The sequence below is a fragment of the Oryzias latipes genome, chromosome 12 (genome assembly GCF_053564925.1).
Source record: "Oryzias latipes strain Hd-rR chromosome 12, Olatipes_Hd-rR_3.1".
Taxonomy (NCBI): domain Eukaryota; kingdom Metazoa; phylum Chordata; class Actinopteri; order Beloniformes; family Adrianichthyidae; genus Oryzias; species Oryzias latipes.
In genome coordinates, this window is record NC_136248.1 from 29355946 (window position 1) to 29369940 (window position 13995).

The 13995-nt window shown below is 41.1% G+C and overlaps 1 protein-coding gene across 4 annotated transcripts in view; it reads left to right on the forward strand.

Annotated features, from left to right (window-relative positions):
- ap3b1a (adaptor related protein complex 3 subunit beta 1a) overlaps nucleotides 1–13995 on the forward strand; it is an 82789-nt gene that overhangs the window by 7616 nt on the left and 61178 nt on the right. For 2 of the 4 annotated variants that reach the window (XM_011481459.4, XM_078956031.1), the window contains exons 2-6: nucleotides 4067–4142; nucleotides 4562–4636; nucleotides 8028–8123; nucleotides 9666–9826; nucleotides 11852–11918. In XM_011481459.4, coding sequence (XP_011479761.1) covers nucleotides 4067–4142; nucleotides 4562–4636; nucleotides 8028–8123; nucleotides 9666–9826; nucleotides 11852–11918 — 475 coding nt within the window. Of the gene's footprint in view, nucleotides 1–1473; nucleotides 2006–4066; nucleotides 4143–4561; nucleotides 4637–8027; nucleotides 8124–9665; nucleotides 9827–11851; nucleotides 11919–13995 lie in introns of those variants that run through there. The other 2 variants (XM_011481458.4, XM_078956030.1) reach the window with 2 other exon arrangements.

The window sequence follows — 13995 nt, forward strand, 5'->3', positions numbered from 1 at the left end:
CACACATACAAGCCGCATGCGCCCACGTTTAAACATTTGTAGTGTCCGTTCTGCACGTCTCCAACAGTCTCAGAGAGGAAGAAGCAAACACAGATTCCATATTCTCCTTTCCAGCATTACAGCCTAATTATTTGACCACAAGCACAAACAGCCAAACAGCATGGAAGTCACTTCTGCTCACAGCCTCCTCAGTCATGGTGAGGAACTTTACACCCACGATTCCCCACTGCTTGGAGAGCAGGTTTTGGAGCGAAAAACTCAGAAAATACGTGAACGAATCAAAATGTCGCTTTGGGGTTGTTTTTTGTGAGCATTTAACATTATAATACACTGAAATACTCAAAAAGTAGATTTTTCAGGATATAGACCCTTTAAAGACTTGCTCTGATGAAAATGATATTTTCAGCGTTTTTTTTCACATATTTTTGTGGCAAATATCTGATGATAGAGGACACATACAAAGAAAATTAAAATGAAATGAGAAATTTCTATATTTAAATCTATGTGAATCAGTAGAAGACAAAAAAAATGCTGTAAAAAGATTCTAAGTGTGACGTAGAAGTTAGTGCAGCGAGCTCTCTGCTCCATTCCGATGCATCCACTTGTAGCTGCGTAGATCCGTGCACTTCTTCGTTTTCCTCGTCTGAGCCGGAATCTGGACAGCTGGATGGCCCCGATATTGCACGCCATTTTTGTTGCAGCGCTTATGTTAGGATGGGTGTGTGAGGGGTTGTGAGCTATTGGTAGAGCGTTTAAACCAGTAGTCCCGTGATGAGCTCTGCTGCCCTGCAGAAACTACGTCCCAGTGACACAAGTGTTTGTTGATTTTGTCTAAATGCGGCATAATCATTCTCATGAAAACCACTGAGAATGCTTTGAAAATAGATCAAAGGATGATCCGAGTTGGACTTTAATTGATTTTCGAGGGTTTTTATAGTTTATCGACAAACTCACACCGATGCATAAGCTGCAATAATCTTATTTTTTCCACTCGTTACACAGTTGTTCTTTCTTTGAGTCAGATTGTTAGAAGAATGTGTCTGAATTCCCTCTTTCACATCAAGAATGTGACGAATTGCACAGTGAGTAGACTGTAGGGTCACGAGAACTGGACGGCATTAAAAACTGGATAAACTTTCCCCCAGAAGACACGTCTCCTCACAGAGCGGGAAGGAGAAACCTGTGCCGTGGAAATCGACCTGTGAGTCAGTGAGGGTTGGTGTGGGGGTCAAACAAACCCTCCAGAGGAAGTGGAAGGAGGCAGGTTTTTCTGCTCCTGTTTCCTTACATTATTCCCACTACCTTTTATCTCCTGATGGAGGCCTGTCCTGCCCGCCTCTTCAGCCAAACCAGGCTTGGTATGCGCTTAGTGATTGCGCAGAGGTGGTGATGAAAAGTGGCTCCATGTTTACCCACCGGAGGAGATAAGGGCCTCCTTTTTCCCCTGGAGGGAAGTGACCACAGTCACATGTCCAGGCAGGGAGGGAGGAAGGGAGGGACGCAGGTAAGGAAGCCGGATCTCCAGAGCAGGAGGAACATCTGAATGAGCGTAGTCCAGCTGAGAGAAGGAGGTGTTGCCCTCGGGGATCAGGATGACTTGCTGTTTGTGAGTTGACAGGGTATCTTGTGACTTTTTTTTTTTTTTTTTTTTGGCAGAAGAGGAAGGGAGGAAGTGAATGACACAAATCACAGTGCAGCCTGTGCAGTTTTTGTCCTTAGTTCCCAGTTTTGAGCAGCTGTGATTGATTCGAGAAAGCGCTGGGGGAAGACGAGCTGAGCTTTCCATCCGTGGACTTCCAGCCAGCTCTTGCAGGAGAGTCGCTGCGGGGACGGCGGCTGGTATGGACCGCGGCTTCCCTTCTTTACGGTCTGAGGCGGCTGGAGCCGTCAGGACAATGCTGGCTTCTGCCGAGAGCTTACAGCTCACTCTGAAGCCTGAGCTCAGTCAGGAAGAGCAGGCCCTCACACACACCAACGGCAAACCAAAGGAGACGCACAAAGCCGGGTATTGCAGTATTTTCCTGAATGTACGAGTACTAACATCTATGCAAGCTTCTCTGCCAGAATCGTTTTCTGATAAATGAACCACGATATTGATGATTCTGGTGTGTTACTGTTTCCCTGGTGCCTTTTGGCTTAGACAGAACTGCCCTTGGGGTGGAAATGGGCTGAGAGTGAGCGAAAAATGATGCCACACAGGTGAAATGTCAAGGTCGTAGACCGATCGGTAAGGCTGTAGAGCAAAAATGTTCGTGTGCATTTTGTTTCTAAGGGGTGTGCTGCGGTAACGGGTCATAGAGAACATTTATATACCCCATAAGAGCTGCTATGGGGGAAATCGGCCGTTTGTTTGACCCCCACCAAACTTGTGCGCTGCACAAGTCGCCTGTTAGTGCTGTTCACGCAATAAGTGCGCGCTCTTTGTCCGCCTCCTCCAGTTTTGCCCATTTTTGGCTCGCAGACGGTCTCAGTCTAACCATAAGGGCAGCTGTGACTAAAACTTTTTAAATCACACCTGTATATGAAGCCACTTATTCTGCATCTTCGCCATGGCTGCTGTTTAGGACTCTACAGAGTCAATTCCATGGATGGGCAACCTGCGGCCCGTTATACTATTTAATTTATTAAATTATGCTGATAATCCTTATTAATGTTTTATTTTCCCTGCAATTCCCCATAGATGGTGGAGTACAAATATATTTACCTTTTGTTTTATCTGCAGGAAGTTGTGCTGCATCATGTAGTGTTGGCAGATTTGTTGTATTTCTGACGTTCACGTGTGTTTTTTGAGTCCGAAATGTAAATTCCAATGCCACACGAACGCAGCATTTCTCTAAGTTTGCATTTTTCTTTGAGGGACATCAACCCATTGGTGCATTTGAGACTAAAATGTGAACAAAAGCCACAAATTGTGTCTGTGTGTGTGTGGGGGGGGGCTATTAGCTATGTTTTTTAACATAGCTAATAATTTTCAATCAAAATTATTAGCTATGTTTTTTAACATAGCTAATAATTTTCAATCAAAATTACACCATGTTTTTGTCCAGATTCAATGTTTTTTTGTTTGGACACCCCTTGGAAAACTTTTTTCTAAAGACAGCCAGATTCGGGATACTTTGGGATACTTTGAGATACTTTTTATTTCCCCACATAGAACAGAAATGTCTTTAAATACATTTTTACCAAAATTACTTTCATATTTGAAAACAGGAAATAGAATAAAGAGAGAGTCTGGTTATTAAAGCCTTTTGTCAACATTAAATCTGGGTTCATATGAAGTGGTAAGCATTAGTCACTATTAAGTGCTCAATGTTCTGAATTTAAATCACGTAAAAAGCTAAATAACACAAATAGTTAACTTATTCAGAAGCACAAACCACTGCTTTCGATCATAGAATCAAATGAATCAGTTTGGCCCTTAAGGCTCTGAATGTCAAGTCGCCCCAGGTTTACAATAGTGTGGAGCGTAATTTAGCCAGAAGAAAGTGCCGGAGGGGCCCGCATATTATAGATCTTATGACAGGAGACTGTGGGCCGGTAGAAATTTGAACGAGGGCCGCATTTGGCCCCCGGGCCGGACTTTGGACATGCCCGTCAGGTGGATTACCTAAAAGCGCCACGCATCTGCTCCTGTCAAATTTTAGAACCCTTTAGTCAAAAAGTTCCCCCACCCCTGGTGGGCCTCGGAGAAACGAGGGGGTTGGAACACGGCCACTAAGGCCACCGTACACCTGGAGATGTGATGGTCACCTGTCATTTGAATGAAAAACTGTGATAACATAACTGAGAAATGTTATGCCTCAAACAAATATAGGTCTGGATGAAGTTGTCTGTGTCATAAAAATGTCATTCCGTGCTCTTGAGCAAAGCCATAAGCTGCTGTTGAAGGCATTCAGTGTCTCCTGAAGAACGAGCGCGATGTAATGCCTTAACAGAGGAGATGGTGAAGCTGTTGGGCAGGAACTCCCCGTTGCAGTCATTGTTCATTGTACCGTCCAGAGAACGGTCAAAACTGATGAGAATGTTGTCCAACCGGTTAAAACCAGAAGTGTTTGTCTGTCCTCAGGAATGAAGACCTGAAAGAGATGCTGGAGAGCAACAAGGAGTCCCTCAAACTGGAGGCCATGAAGAGGGTTGTTGGGGTGAGTGCATCATGGGAGGAAACTGATGGAACAAATGCACTGGAGCCCTGGAATGTCCTGGAATGCATGGAGACAACATTTTTTCTACATTAGAAGTCCCTGAACTCTTAATCCCTAAAACAGTTTGTGATTTGTCTTCTAAACATTTCATTAAACACTGCAAAAACTGATTTTCAACAGCAACACAATCTTTAAGAAAATATGTCTTAGATTTTTTTTCCTTAGAATGCGAATTTTCAGTGATTTTTCTTAACCCCCCCCCCTTTTAAAAAAAAAAGAATGTTTCACTTATTTCTAGGGGGCCTGTTTTCGCAGTGCATTATTTCTAACAGCTCCTTTAGGATTTGTGTTATAAAACCAGATTAAATCTGAAATTGCCAATATCTGCTCTGTCTTTTTGTTTTAAAATTTCATTTTAGCTCATCTCTAAAGGGAAAAATGCATCCGAGTTGTTTCCAGCTGTTGTGAAGAACGTTGCGAGTAAGAACATCGAGGTAAGAGAAATACTTCCTTACTGTGACACAACATGCGGTGAATGACTATGTGTGGGATTTCCTCTTCTATGGTTGACTGTAGGGACTGATGTCATTCAGAGGCTTTTGTTGGTTCAGTTTGTGTGTATTTGACAAATCGATTTTAGCGATTAATTTGAATTTGTTGATCTAGAAGATAAATTTTTGAGAAAAACAAGACTTTATTTCCCCAGCATTCTGGTTTCTTGTGCTTCCGTTGTTCGGAGTCAGGTTAGCCTGCACGCTTCTCGCAAGGGCCAGACATGAAAAAAGCATCTAGGAAAGAGGAGCTACTTCCACCAGGCTGAGAGGAAAAAATAAAAATAAAAAGCTTTTTCCTTTTATTGACTGTATTAAGAGAACTGGACTGAGTGATCCCTCCTCACTGGCCTTCCAAACAGGAAGTACCTCCTTCTCATAGACTTCTATAGAGAAATAACATCTTCTTTTAATCCTCATTTATTTTCACAATATTTTTTCTTTATCAACAGTTATTCAAGTTATAAACTGACCAATCAGATGCCTCAATTAAAGTAGGTGGAGCTCCCTGGATGTGGTGTGGATTTTGAACAAGCCCACTCCTGGTTGACAACAGTAGTTGCCGTAGAAACGTTGACTCAGACCGACTCTGACCAATCTCTGTTGTCTGGCTCTAACATGGCGGCCTCCATAGCGTGGAAAGAGGTGCGACCGAATTGGCTTCCATTCGCTGAAGCTGGAAGTTAGGCATTTTTCTATGGGTGATGTCGCGCTCGCTCAGTCCAGTTTTAATATACAGACAATGTTACACTTCTGTACACTTGTCCGTGCAGCGTTTGGCCGATGAAGCGGCGAGACGTGACGATTATAACGGTCCAGACAGAACTGGAGGATAAACCTGCTGCACTTAAAGCAGGAGGGGCCTCTAAAGTAGCTATTTGTTCAAGTACTGCAAGTTATACTGTCATCACAATAGTGATCACTAATATTGCAAATCGCGAGTTTTCTCACATTGTGCAGCCCTAAGATCCAATTTTTTAAATTATTGATCAGCATCAGCAGAACTTTTTAGCTGTTTATAATAAACTGTTGCGGCAGCATCAATGAAAGTCTCTCCTACCTCCAGCTGTGTTTGCCTCCCGCACAGCTTATTCCAGAGACCGAGCAGACTCGACTCGAAGCAGCTGCTGCTGAAGGGCCTCCATGCCGAGAGCCTCTGAATATTGATTAGCAGCAGCAGAATAATCAGATAGCAGGAGGGGCAGCATGCGGGCGGGGAGGGGGGACTGAGGCCGGCCGCCAAGTACGAGGCATGCAGCCGAGGCGGGGAAGAGGAGCAGGTGGGTGGCTGTAATTGGGCGAAGAGAGTCCACAGTCACATCTCCAGTCTCCTGCCTCATCCTCGCCAGCTGCTAAGGTAGTGTGAGGTCTTCTCGGCCTCTCTTGTATAATGTTTTCTCACAAAAAGTGGCCTCCTCCTTTGCTCCCGGCCCCTCTACCCCCGCCTCTTGTCACCGTGAGCGGCCATCGATTCCTGCTAATTAGCGCCGAAGCATAACGGCACAAGTGCCTGTAGTTTATTGACAGCTTTGCGTGACTTGATATCAGCGCTCTTTATTTTCTTTAATCATTTTCTGCACTCGAATTTGACCACCACACAGTCCACATGAATGTACGTGCGATTGCTAATCCCTGTTTAGCTCGTTTGCGTACGCTTTGAGCAAATTTTTATATGAATAGTACAAAAAAACAAAAACAAAAAGGCCCCCCTGAAAAATCCCATCAACAAGTTTCACTTGTACCGTCCTTAAACGCCGTTTTAGCAGTTCTCTGTGGTGAGCTGGCGAGGGTGATTTGTGGTCACAGAGGCCGGATCCTTGAGGGCAGATAGATTGTGTCTGTTTTTTATAGTGAGTAATGCCATTAATTCCACGCAGTAATGACCGCAATGATGATTGAGAGCGGTGGAGCAGCTCTGCAGGTCAATATGTGCTGGATTAGAAAGCATGGCGCTGATTACAAGTGATTGTACCTAAAAGGTAACCTTACCCCTGACCTCAAGCTACATTTTTGGCTCATAAATGAAAGCATCATTTTTCATAACCCCCTTCCGTCCTGTTGGGTTAGCTGGAAGTCCACATTCTCGTCGGCAGGAATTGTCTTAGTTTCTTTTGCCCGAGCGGCTGACGTGAATCACCTTTGACCCCCCACTTTAACCTGTCAGCAAACACTGTTACTCCAGGTGTCCTTGTGATCCGAGGGGGGCTGCAAGGGCACAAAAGCCAAGAAAAAGAGAAAGAGAAAGAAAAAGAAAAATCACGATTGTCTTAATAAAATAACGGAGCATTAAATCGGAAGCTCTTAAAAAATACAAGAAAACCCTTTTACTGTATTAAACTTCATAATAATGAAAAACAAATGATTTGCTGTTTAGCCCTTTAACACTGGAGCTTTAGCTTCATGCGACTATTTAACTCAACTGTTTACGCAATTAACGTAATTCCAAAAGATCCTGAAGAGGAGAAGAGCAGCTTTGCGTGACATTAAAGACTCTGTGTTAGTAATGTGTTGCAGATCAGTGCAAAGCTAAAAAGAGAAGCCACTTTTCTCTGTGTCTGAATCAGCTGATTGATCGTGTAAACACTCAAATGGTTCCGGTGTGTCAGAGTGTGAGTTATCACAGCCACTGTGTACATGTTTCCCATTTTCCACGTACGACATTTCGGTCATTTGTGATATATGCGTAATTCACAAGGGTTTTTATTGCATTCGTCGATTACGGCTGACGGGTCTTTACGTGAATTCGCTTTTCTTGCTGTTCAAGGTTTATGGTTGGTTGAGAATTGTGCAGTTCACGCGCACGTAGTTTATCAGCAATTATTGTGTAAATCTTACGCAATTGTGTGTGCATTTTGCGAGATACTCAAATTTGTGGCTTTCCACAACCGTTCCACGTATGTCTAACGGACATGTACCGCGATTGATAACTTTATATCTATATTACGTAAATAATGCAAAAATCACTTATGAATTGCATATAAACAGCGCAATAATCACTTAATTTTGCCTATTGTATGGCTTTTTACGTTGGTTTGCGTGTTCTTTTTGCAGTTAATTCGTAGGTCTTTCCGTGGTTCATCCGTGATACTACTGTGAAAATTTCACGTAGAGACCACAACTATTCTCACTTTTTCCACGCATATTCAGAAATGACCAGTTTTCATCGGTGCTAAATGTACGCAGTAGCTGTGTGACATGACCTTTAAGGTGTTTGCTGGTGACATTTCCTGTGTTAAAGGGATAAAAACTTTTTTTTTTAAGTTTTAACATTGCTTTGCAAGAATGTTTTGTTGTTTTACTTCATGATTTCCCTTTTGTGGTTTGTTGTCTGCAGTTAAAGAAACTTGTGTATGTGTACCTGGTGAGGTATGCAGAGGAGCAGCAGGACTTGGCTCTGTTGTCCATCAGCACCTTTCAGCGGGCACTTAAGGTAGCTATAACTTTTGTCAGTCTTTTCGCGTTTTCTAACGATTAAAAAAAAAAAACTGAGACAACCGCAGCATCCGGTCTTCCAGGTCAGATGGTTATTTTCCCATTTCAAAGGTATAATCAGGGATATAAAGAGACAAATCTATTAATGTTTTTCTGTAGTTTCTGTGTAAAAATAAACACAGCTTAATTAGTTCAATTTAAAATTATGATTTAATATTTTTTTCTAATATAATACAAAAGTGTGGGAGTTCCTCAGGGCTCTGTATAAGGACCTGTTTTGTTAATTGAGCAGATTACTTAAAACGTGATTATCCGCTGGGCTTAGCTTTAAAAAAAAGCTGTAAATTGACATCCAATTTGTCTTTTTTAAACAGTTGATATCGATTTATCAAGTTTGTTGAAAGGTTTTTCTAATCAAAAATTATACCTTCATATTTTTATTTTGAAGAAATTACTTTTTCCATGTAAAAAAAAACGAATGATTTTTAGGCCAAAACTTTTTACTTTTGCTCAGTTTATATTTCTAATTATTTAAAAAATGTTTTCATTACAAAATAAAACTGGATTTGAATGGAAATTTGAAAAATATGTCAATTAAATCCTGAATCGGGTCAAATTTCAATTATTCAGTAATATGATAGTGAAACCCAGCTTTCATGAACCGTTTCAGGTTTTTTAGTTGCATCGGCACTGATCCATTCTAAATAATCAGGTTTTGTGTTAAGCTGAAGCATCGTAAAATATAGGAAGTTTTTTATTAAATAGTTTTTTTCTTGAAAGATATATATATATATATATATATATATATATATATATATATATATATATATATATATATATATATATATATATATATATATATATATATATATATATATATATATAAAAAACTGAGCGCAAATGTCCCAAAAAAAAGTGAACCTCTTGGAACTGTTTCTGCTTTCATGCCACAACCTTAAACTCTCTCTTTGTTATTGTAAGTACGTGCTATTTTCCTTTTGGTTAAAACGCAACTTTACCCGTAGTTAAAATACTTTCAAAATAAGTTGAGGAATGTTTCTTAAATTAGGTTTGGAGTTCCTCAGGATTTTGTACTAAGACTACTTCAAATTTTGATTTGATTTGATTTGAAATGGTTTATTTCAAGCAATCAAAGCAAGAATAATGCACGAAACAATACAACAGCAGTTATACATTCATACACAGACGTATCAAACTTAGGATAATTTGACATTGAAACAAAAGATTACTTAAAAGGGAGAGGAAGGGAAGCAAATTTATATAATCTCACCCTTGTTCTACTGTAACCACTTTTATTACATATTTTACACATTTTATTCAGTATCCGGTTCCTAACTTCTTTTTTTTCTTTTTTTTTTCTCCCCTAACTTCTATCAGACAGAATTAATAATCCTTAAGTATCAATTAATTACATGACAACGATGAATTACTACATGCATGCAGATCAGTTATCTAAAACAGTGGTCTTTTTAACCCGCTTTTGTTGATAATATAATTTTTTTCTTTTCTAATCTGACAGGATCCAAACCAGTTTATCCGAGCGAGTGCTCTAAGGGTTTTGTCCAGCATTCGAGTGCCTATAATTGTACCCATTATGATGCTGGCCATCAAAGAGGCTGCCACTGACCTGTCTCCATACGTGAGGAAGACTTCTGCTCATGCAATCCAAAAGCTGTACAGGTACAGAACAAATCCACGGCACACATTACTGTCTGCACCGACTTCTGCTCATTCCTCAGCTTTCCTGTAACCCATTGCTCATTCCTCTCCCTGTAAATGCTGACTTGAAGGTGCCGGGCTCTTTTGAGTGTTTCTGAGATTGTTTCAGGGATGAACGAATAACTGAAGTAAACGACTGAACAGAACACGAGCAGTTAAGTGTTTATTTACTGTCGCCAGGCGTTGCTTCTTTACAGGAGGTGGATCTGTTTAAGCTCTTTGTGTAGTTTGAACTCTGGAATAGTTCAATACAGGTGCAAATTATCTAGTAATTATAAACATTTCTAAAATGATGAAACTTTATTTAAACCCCGAAAGAGAGTAAATAATTTCCACTCCGTTCATCTTTTGATCTGTTGTAAAAGCGTTTAATTATGATGATGTTCATAAAAACCTGTCGTTTTCTAGGACATAGTTTCTGCAGAGCGGCAGGAGTTTGTTAGAAAGTCACCTTTGAGTGCTGGTGCAGAGCAACGCCGTCCCCCCTTCCCATCACCCCAAACTGAGCAGGTTACGCGCTTTCTCCCTAGCTTACAGACCCTCACACCCCGACCCAACTTAACCAGTGCAACAAACATGGCGAGTAATACTGGGGCTATCCAGCCGCACAGTTTTGAGCTGGATGCTTTGCCCTATGCCCAACCCTTCAGTGTCGTTTCTCCTGAAACACAGCTCCTTGTTTGTAGTTCCCTTGAGATATCTGAAAACATGTTTCACTGTAACCCATTGTTCCTCTGTTGGTTCACCCAAATATTGTGATAACTTGCTCACCACGAAGCATAGGTCTGGACGCGTACATGTTGTGAGATATATTAGGCTACCCACAGCCTCACATCCTTCATCTTAGCAGCATCTTCTGTGTAGCATAGTTTCTGGTCACAGGGAGTTTCCCTGGCTTTGCAATTTTGCATATTGAACCGTGTCAGTATCTTGTTGACACATGTTTCTTGTGACATTTTCACACATCCATTAGACTGGACAAAATCAATTCCAGGAAAATGCTTAAGTCGGCCCAAATCCTTCATCCTAAACTTTGCTGAAAGCAACTCTGACAAAGGCGTTTCTTGGTTTAGGCGTCTGCAAGTGGAAGCGTCAGAATGTAGCGAGGAAACCGCATTTTTTTCGTCTGCTCCTGTTTCACAACCATTTGAATAAAGAAATACTCAGACATGCAATTTAAAGCAGACATTTATTTTTATATGCCCTCCATCAGAAAAATGCCAAAAGAACGTGTTAAAAACACCAAAAACACAATTTTTATCGGAGTGGGCATCTCATGTTTTTTGGTGATCTTTACTTTTTTCTTGTTTTTTTGTTATCATTTTTCACTTTTTATATTCTTCTTTTTTAATTTTCAGTATTACGTTTCATGTTATTTGACTTCTTCTCTTATTTTTTTTTTAATCTCGTTTAATTCCTCTCACGAGTCAGCCATTATTGAATCCAGACTAGTAGTTCACTCAATCATAGAAATAAAAAAACACAAACGCTATACAACAAAAGCTGCCCAAAGTACGCACGATAAAAAGTCTCACACATACTCTTGATCTGATTGTTGGTTTTTTCCTTCTTGATTGACAACAGCAAACAAGTATGTTGTTTCATTTGTTGTTTGTTTACTTCATAGTTTGACTCTTTTTTTTTTTTTTTGAAACTGTATCGTAGCTTGACTCTTAACGTAACGTGAGTAGAAAGCAGCAGCTCCCTAGAGAGGTTGGTAAACAAAGAAAAGAGAAAAAAAACAGTTTTCAGTGGTCTTATATTCATATAAAATATCCATATGTTGGATATTTTGAGTTCAGTTTTAAGTCGGATATTTCAAATATTCATGTACTTCAGTACGTTAACATGTGAGCTAAAGTTTGGGGACTGTAAACGGTAGTTTTTGGTGGCGATGATGTGATCTAATTTGCTGCTCCCTTTGGGAATGATTGCCTTTCGGCGGCTCACAGCTTGTTTCCTCGTTCTCTCTTCTGCTGCCTTCAGCTTGGATCCAGACCAGAAGGAGCAGCTGATCGAAGTGATCGAGAAACTCCTCAAAGACAAGAGCACCGTAAGTCCTGTCCCCTCCTTAAAGCGAGGAAATTCCCCACTGGAGGGCGCCCCAGTCAAATAATTCCCCTCTCAGCTCTTCATCCCACAGCTCATTCAGCAATGCCATGGTTTGTTAACACCCACTTAAACCCACACATCTTCAGATGCTCCTGGTTAAGTGTCCATTTGGAGGGAATTTTCACACTGATGCTAGTGTCAGCTTAATTTTCTCACAGGCCAAATACTATTCCTTCTTTAAAAAAAAAAAAAAAAAAGAGACTCAAATGACGCAGATTCAGAAATGTTGTGTTGAGGCCAGGCTCGGAGACAAAGCGGACGGCCCATTAGAAGGCAGCCGGCAGCACATTCATTTAGAGAGGTCACAGCGAATACTAAGGGTGTTTAAATGCCAATTTCAAATATGCAGATTCCGGCTCCAGCATGCAGCCGGGTGTGTGTTTGTCCGTGCAAGTCCTGCATGGTTTGGTGTGATTATGTATTCATAGAGTATACCTATCATTACACAAACAAAACAAAGCAGCTTTGGCCAAGGGGGATGGAAAGCCCAGTACCAGATGCATAGCATATTTAGCCTCCGACGCTAACGAAGACGAATGACTTCTCCCCCGTTGGAGCCCACATTGGGAGGCAGGGGACAGAGAGAAAGGGCAGCATCATCACACAAACACACAAGCGCATCAGTCGGTGATAAATGACAAAAAAACAAAAAAAACAACTAAACGTAGTGCATCCTTAATGGCTATCAGGCGATGCATTTTTATGTTGCTGTGATGATGTTATGTTGAGTCCCACTGAGATTAAGCTTGGAGTGCTGGAACCCCTGGAGCAGAAGATGGGCTAAGGCTAAACGTGTAATTTAAAGGACACTCATTAGACTTTACAAACTGATTCGTTTACCAGTCATGCAAATAAAAAAAAGTGCTCTGCAGCCACCATTTTCCCACCAAACTGGCTTCAGAGCCAGCTCTTTCTTGTTTGGACCACAGACCCTAAAAGAGTCTAGAAAAACAAACCGACTACTTCAGAGCAATGGAAAACAAACTCTTTATATGTTTAAAAGGGGTCCAATCATATTTTTTATGCTTTTTAATTCACAACCAATGTCATTTTGAGGATTCTGTGCAGTAAAAGCAAACAAAAGCATTCAAAGATCAAAACATCCTCCATAAAAAGATTGTCTTTCAAACAATCCCTCCCTCTGCTCTTTCGCTGAGCAGCAGTAGAGAAGACAAAAATTAGAAGCGACTGCAAGGATAAAAAAAATCTTGCTCGGCTGAATACAGGAACAAAGGAACAACAAACAAAAACATTGTCTCACCGCCCCCAAGTGGTCGCTACCAATGAAAGTTTTATTTAAATGCTCGCAAATGCGTGTTTAGAGCTTCCCTGTTCAAAACTATCGCATGACGTGTTGCTAAACAAGTTTCTTCAACTGTTTTCCGGCTCTACGTACAAACAGACATGGAACACGTGCTGAAAGTTAAACCAGGCCGAACTTTGACCAATCAGGGACTCTGATTTGGTAGCGATGTTTGGTTGGCGTCCATTTTATCTCACAGACGTGCCAACCTTTTTCAAAATTGACCATGGAGGAGAAATGAAGAATTTCGGTTTGTGTCCGACTGGAGTTATGCGACACCAAGTCTTTCACATATCTGAAAAGAGCTGTAAGAGAAAGAACCTGGAGTAAGCCTCACCAGATTTACACCGCTTTGGCATTTCACACCAAGAGTCATCCAACTGTAGGTGGGGGACATGGGCTAGTAAACAGTAGAAAAAGAGGAAGAAACCCCTCCCCGTTTGACCAGTGTGACTACGGGCTAAATAAGTGTTCAGGAATGAGCTAGAAGTAACTTACAGCAGTTGTCCCCAACCTTTTTGTCACCGCAGACCGGTACAACGCAAGGCACGTTTACCGCTGCCTATTAAAGGCAGATTTCCCTTTTTTAGTGGGTGCAGGTTCCTCTTCTGTCCCTTCATTGGCCCGTTTCCCCTTGTCAAAGCAACTTTCTAAAGAAGTTTGTTTTTCTGCTCATTTTGGTTGTTTGGGTTTCATTTTAGCGGGGTGTATCACG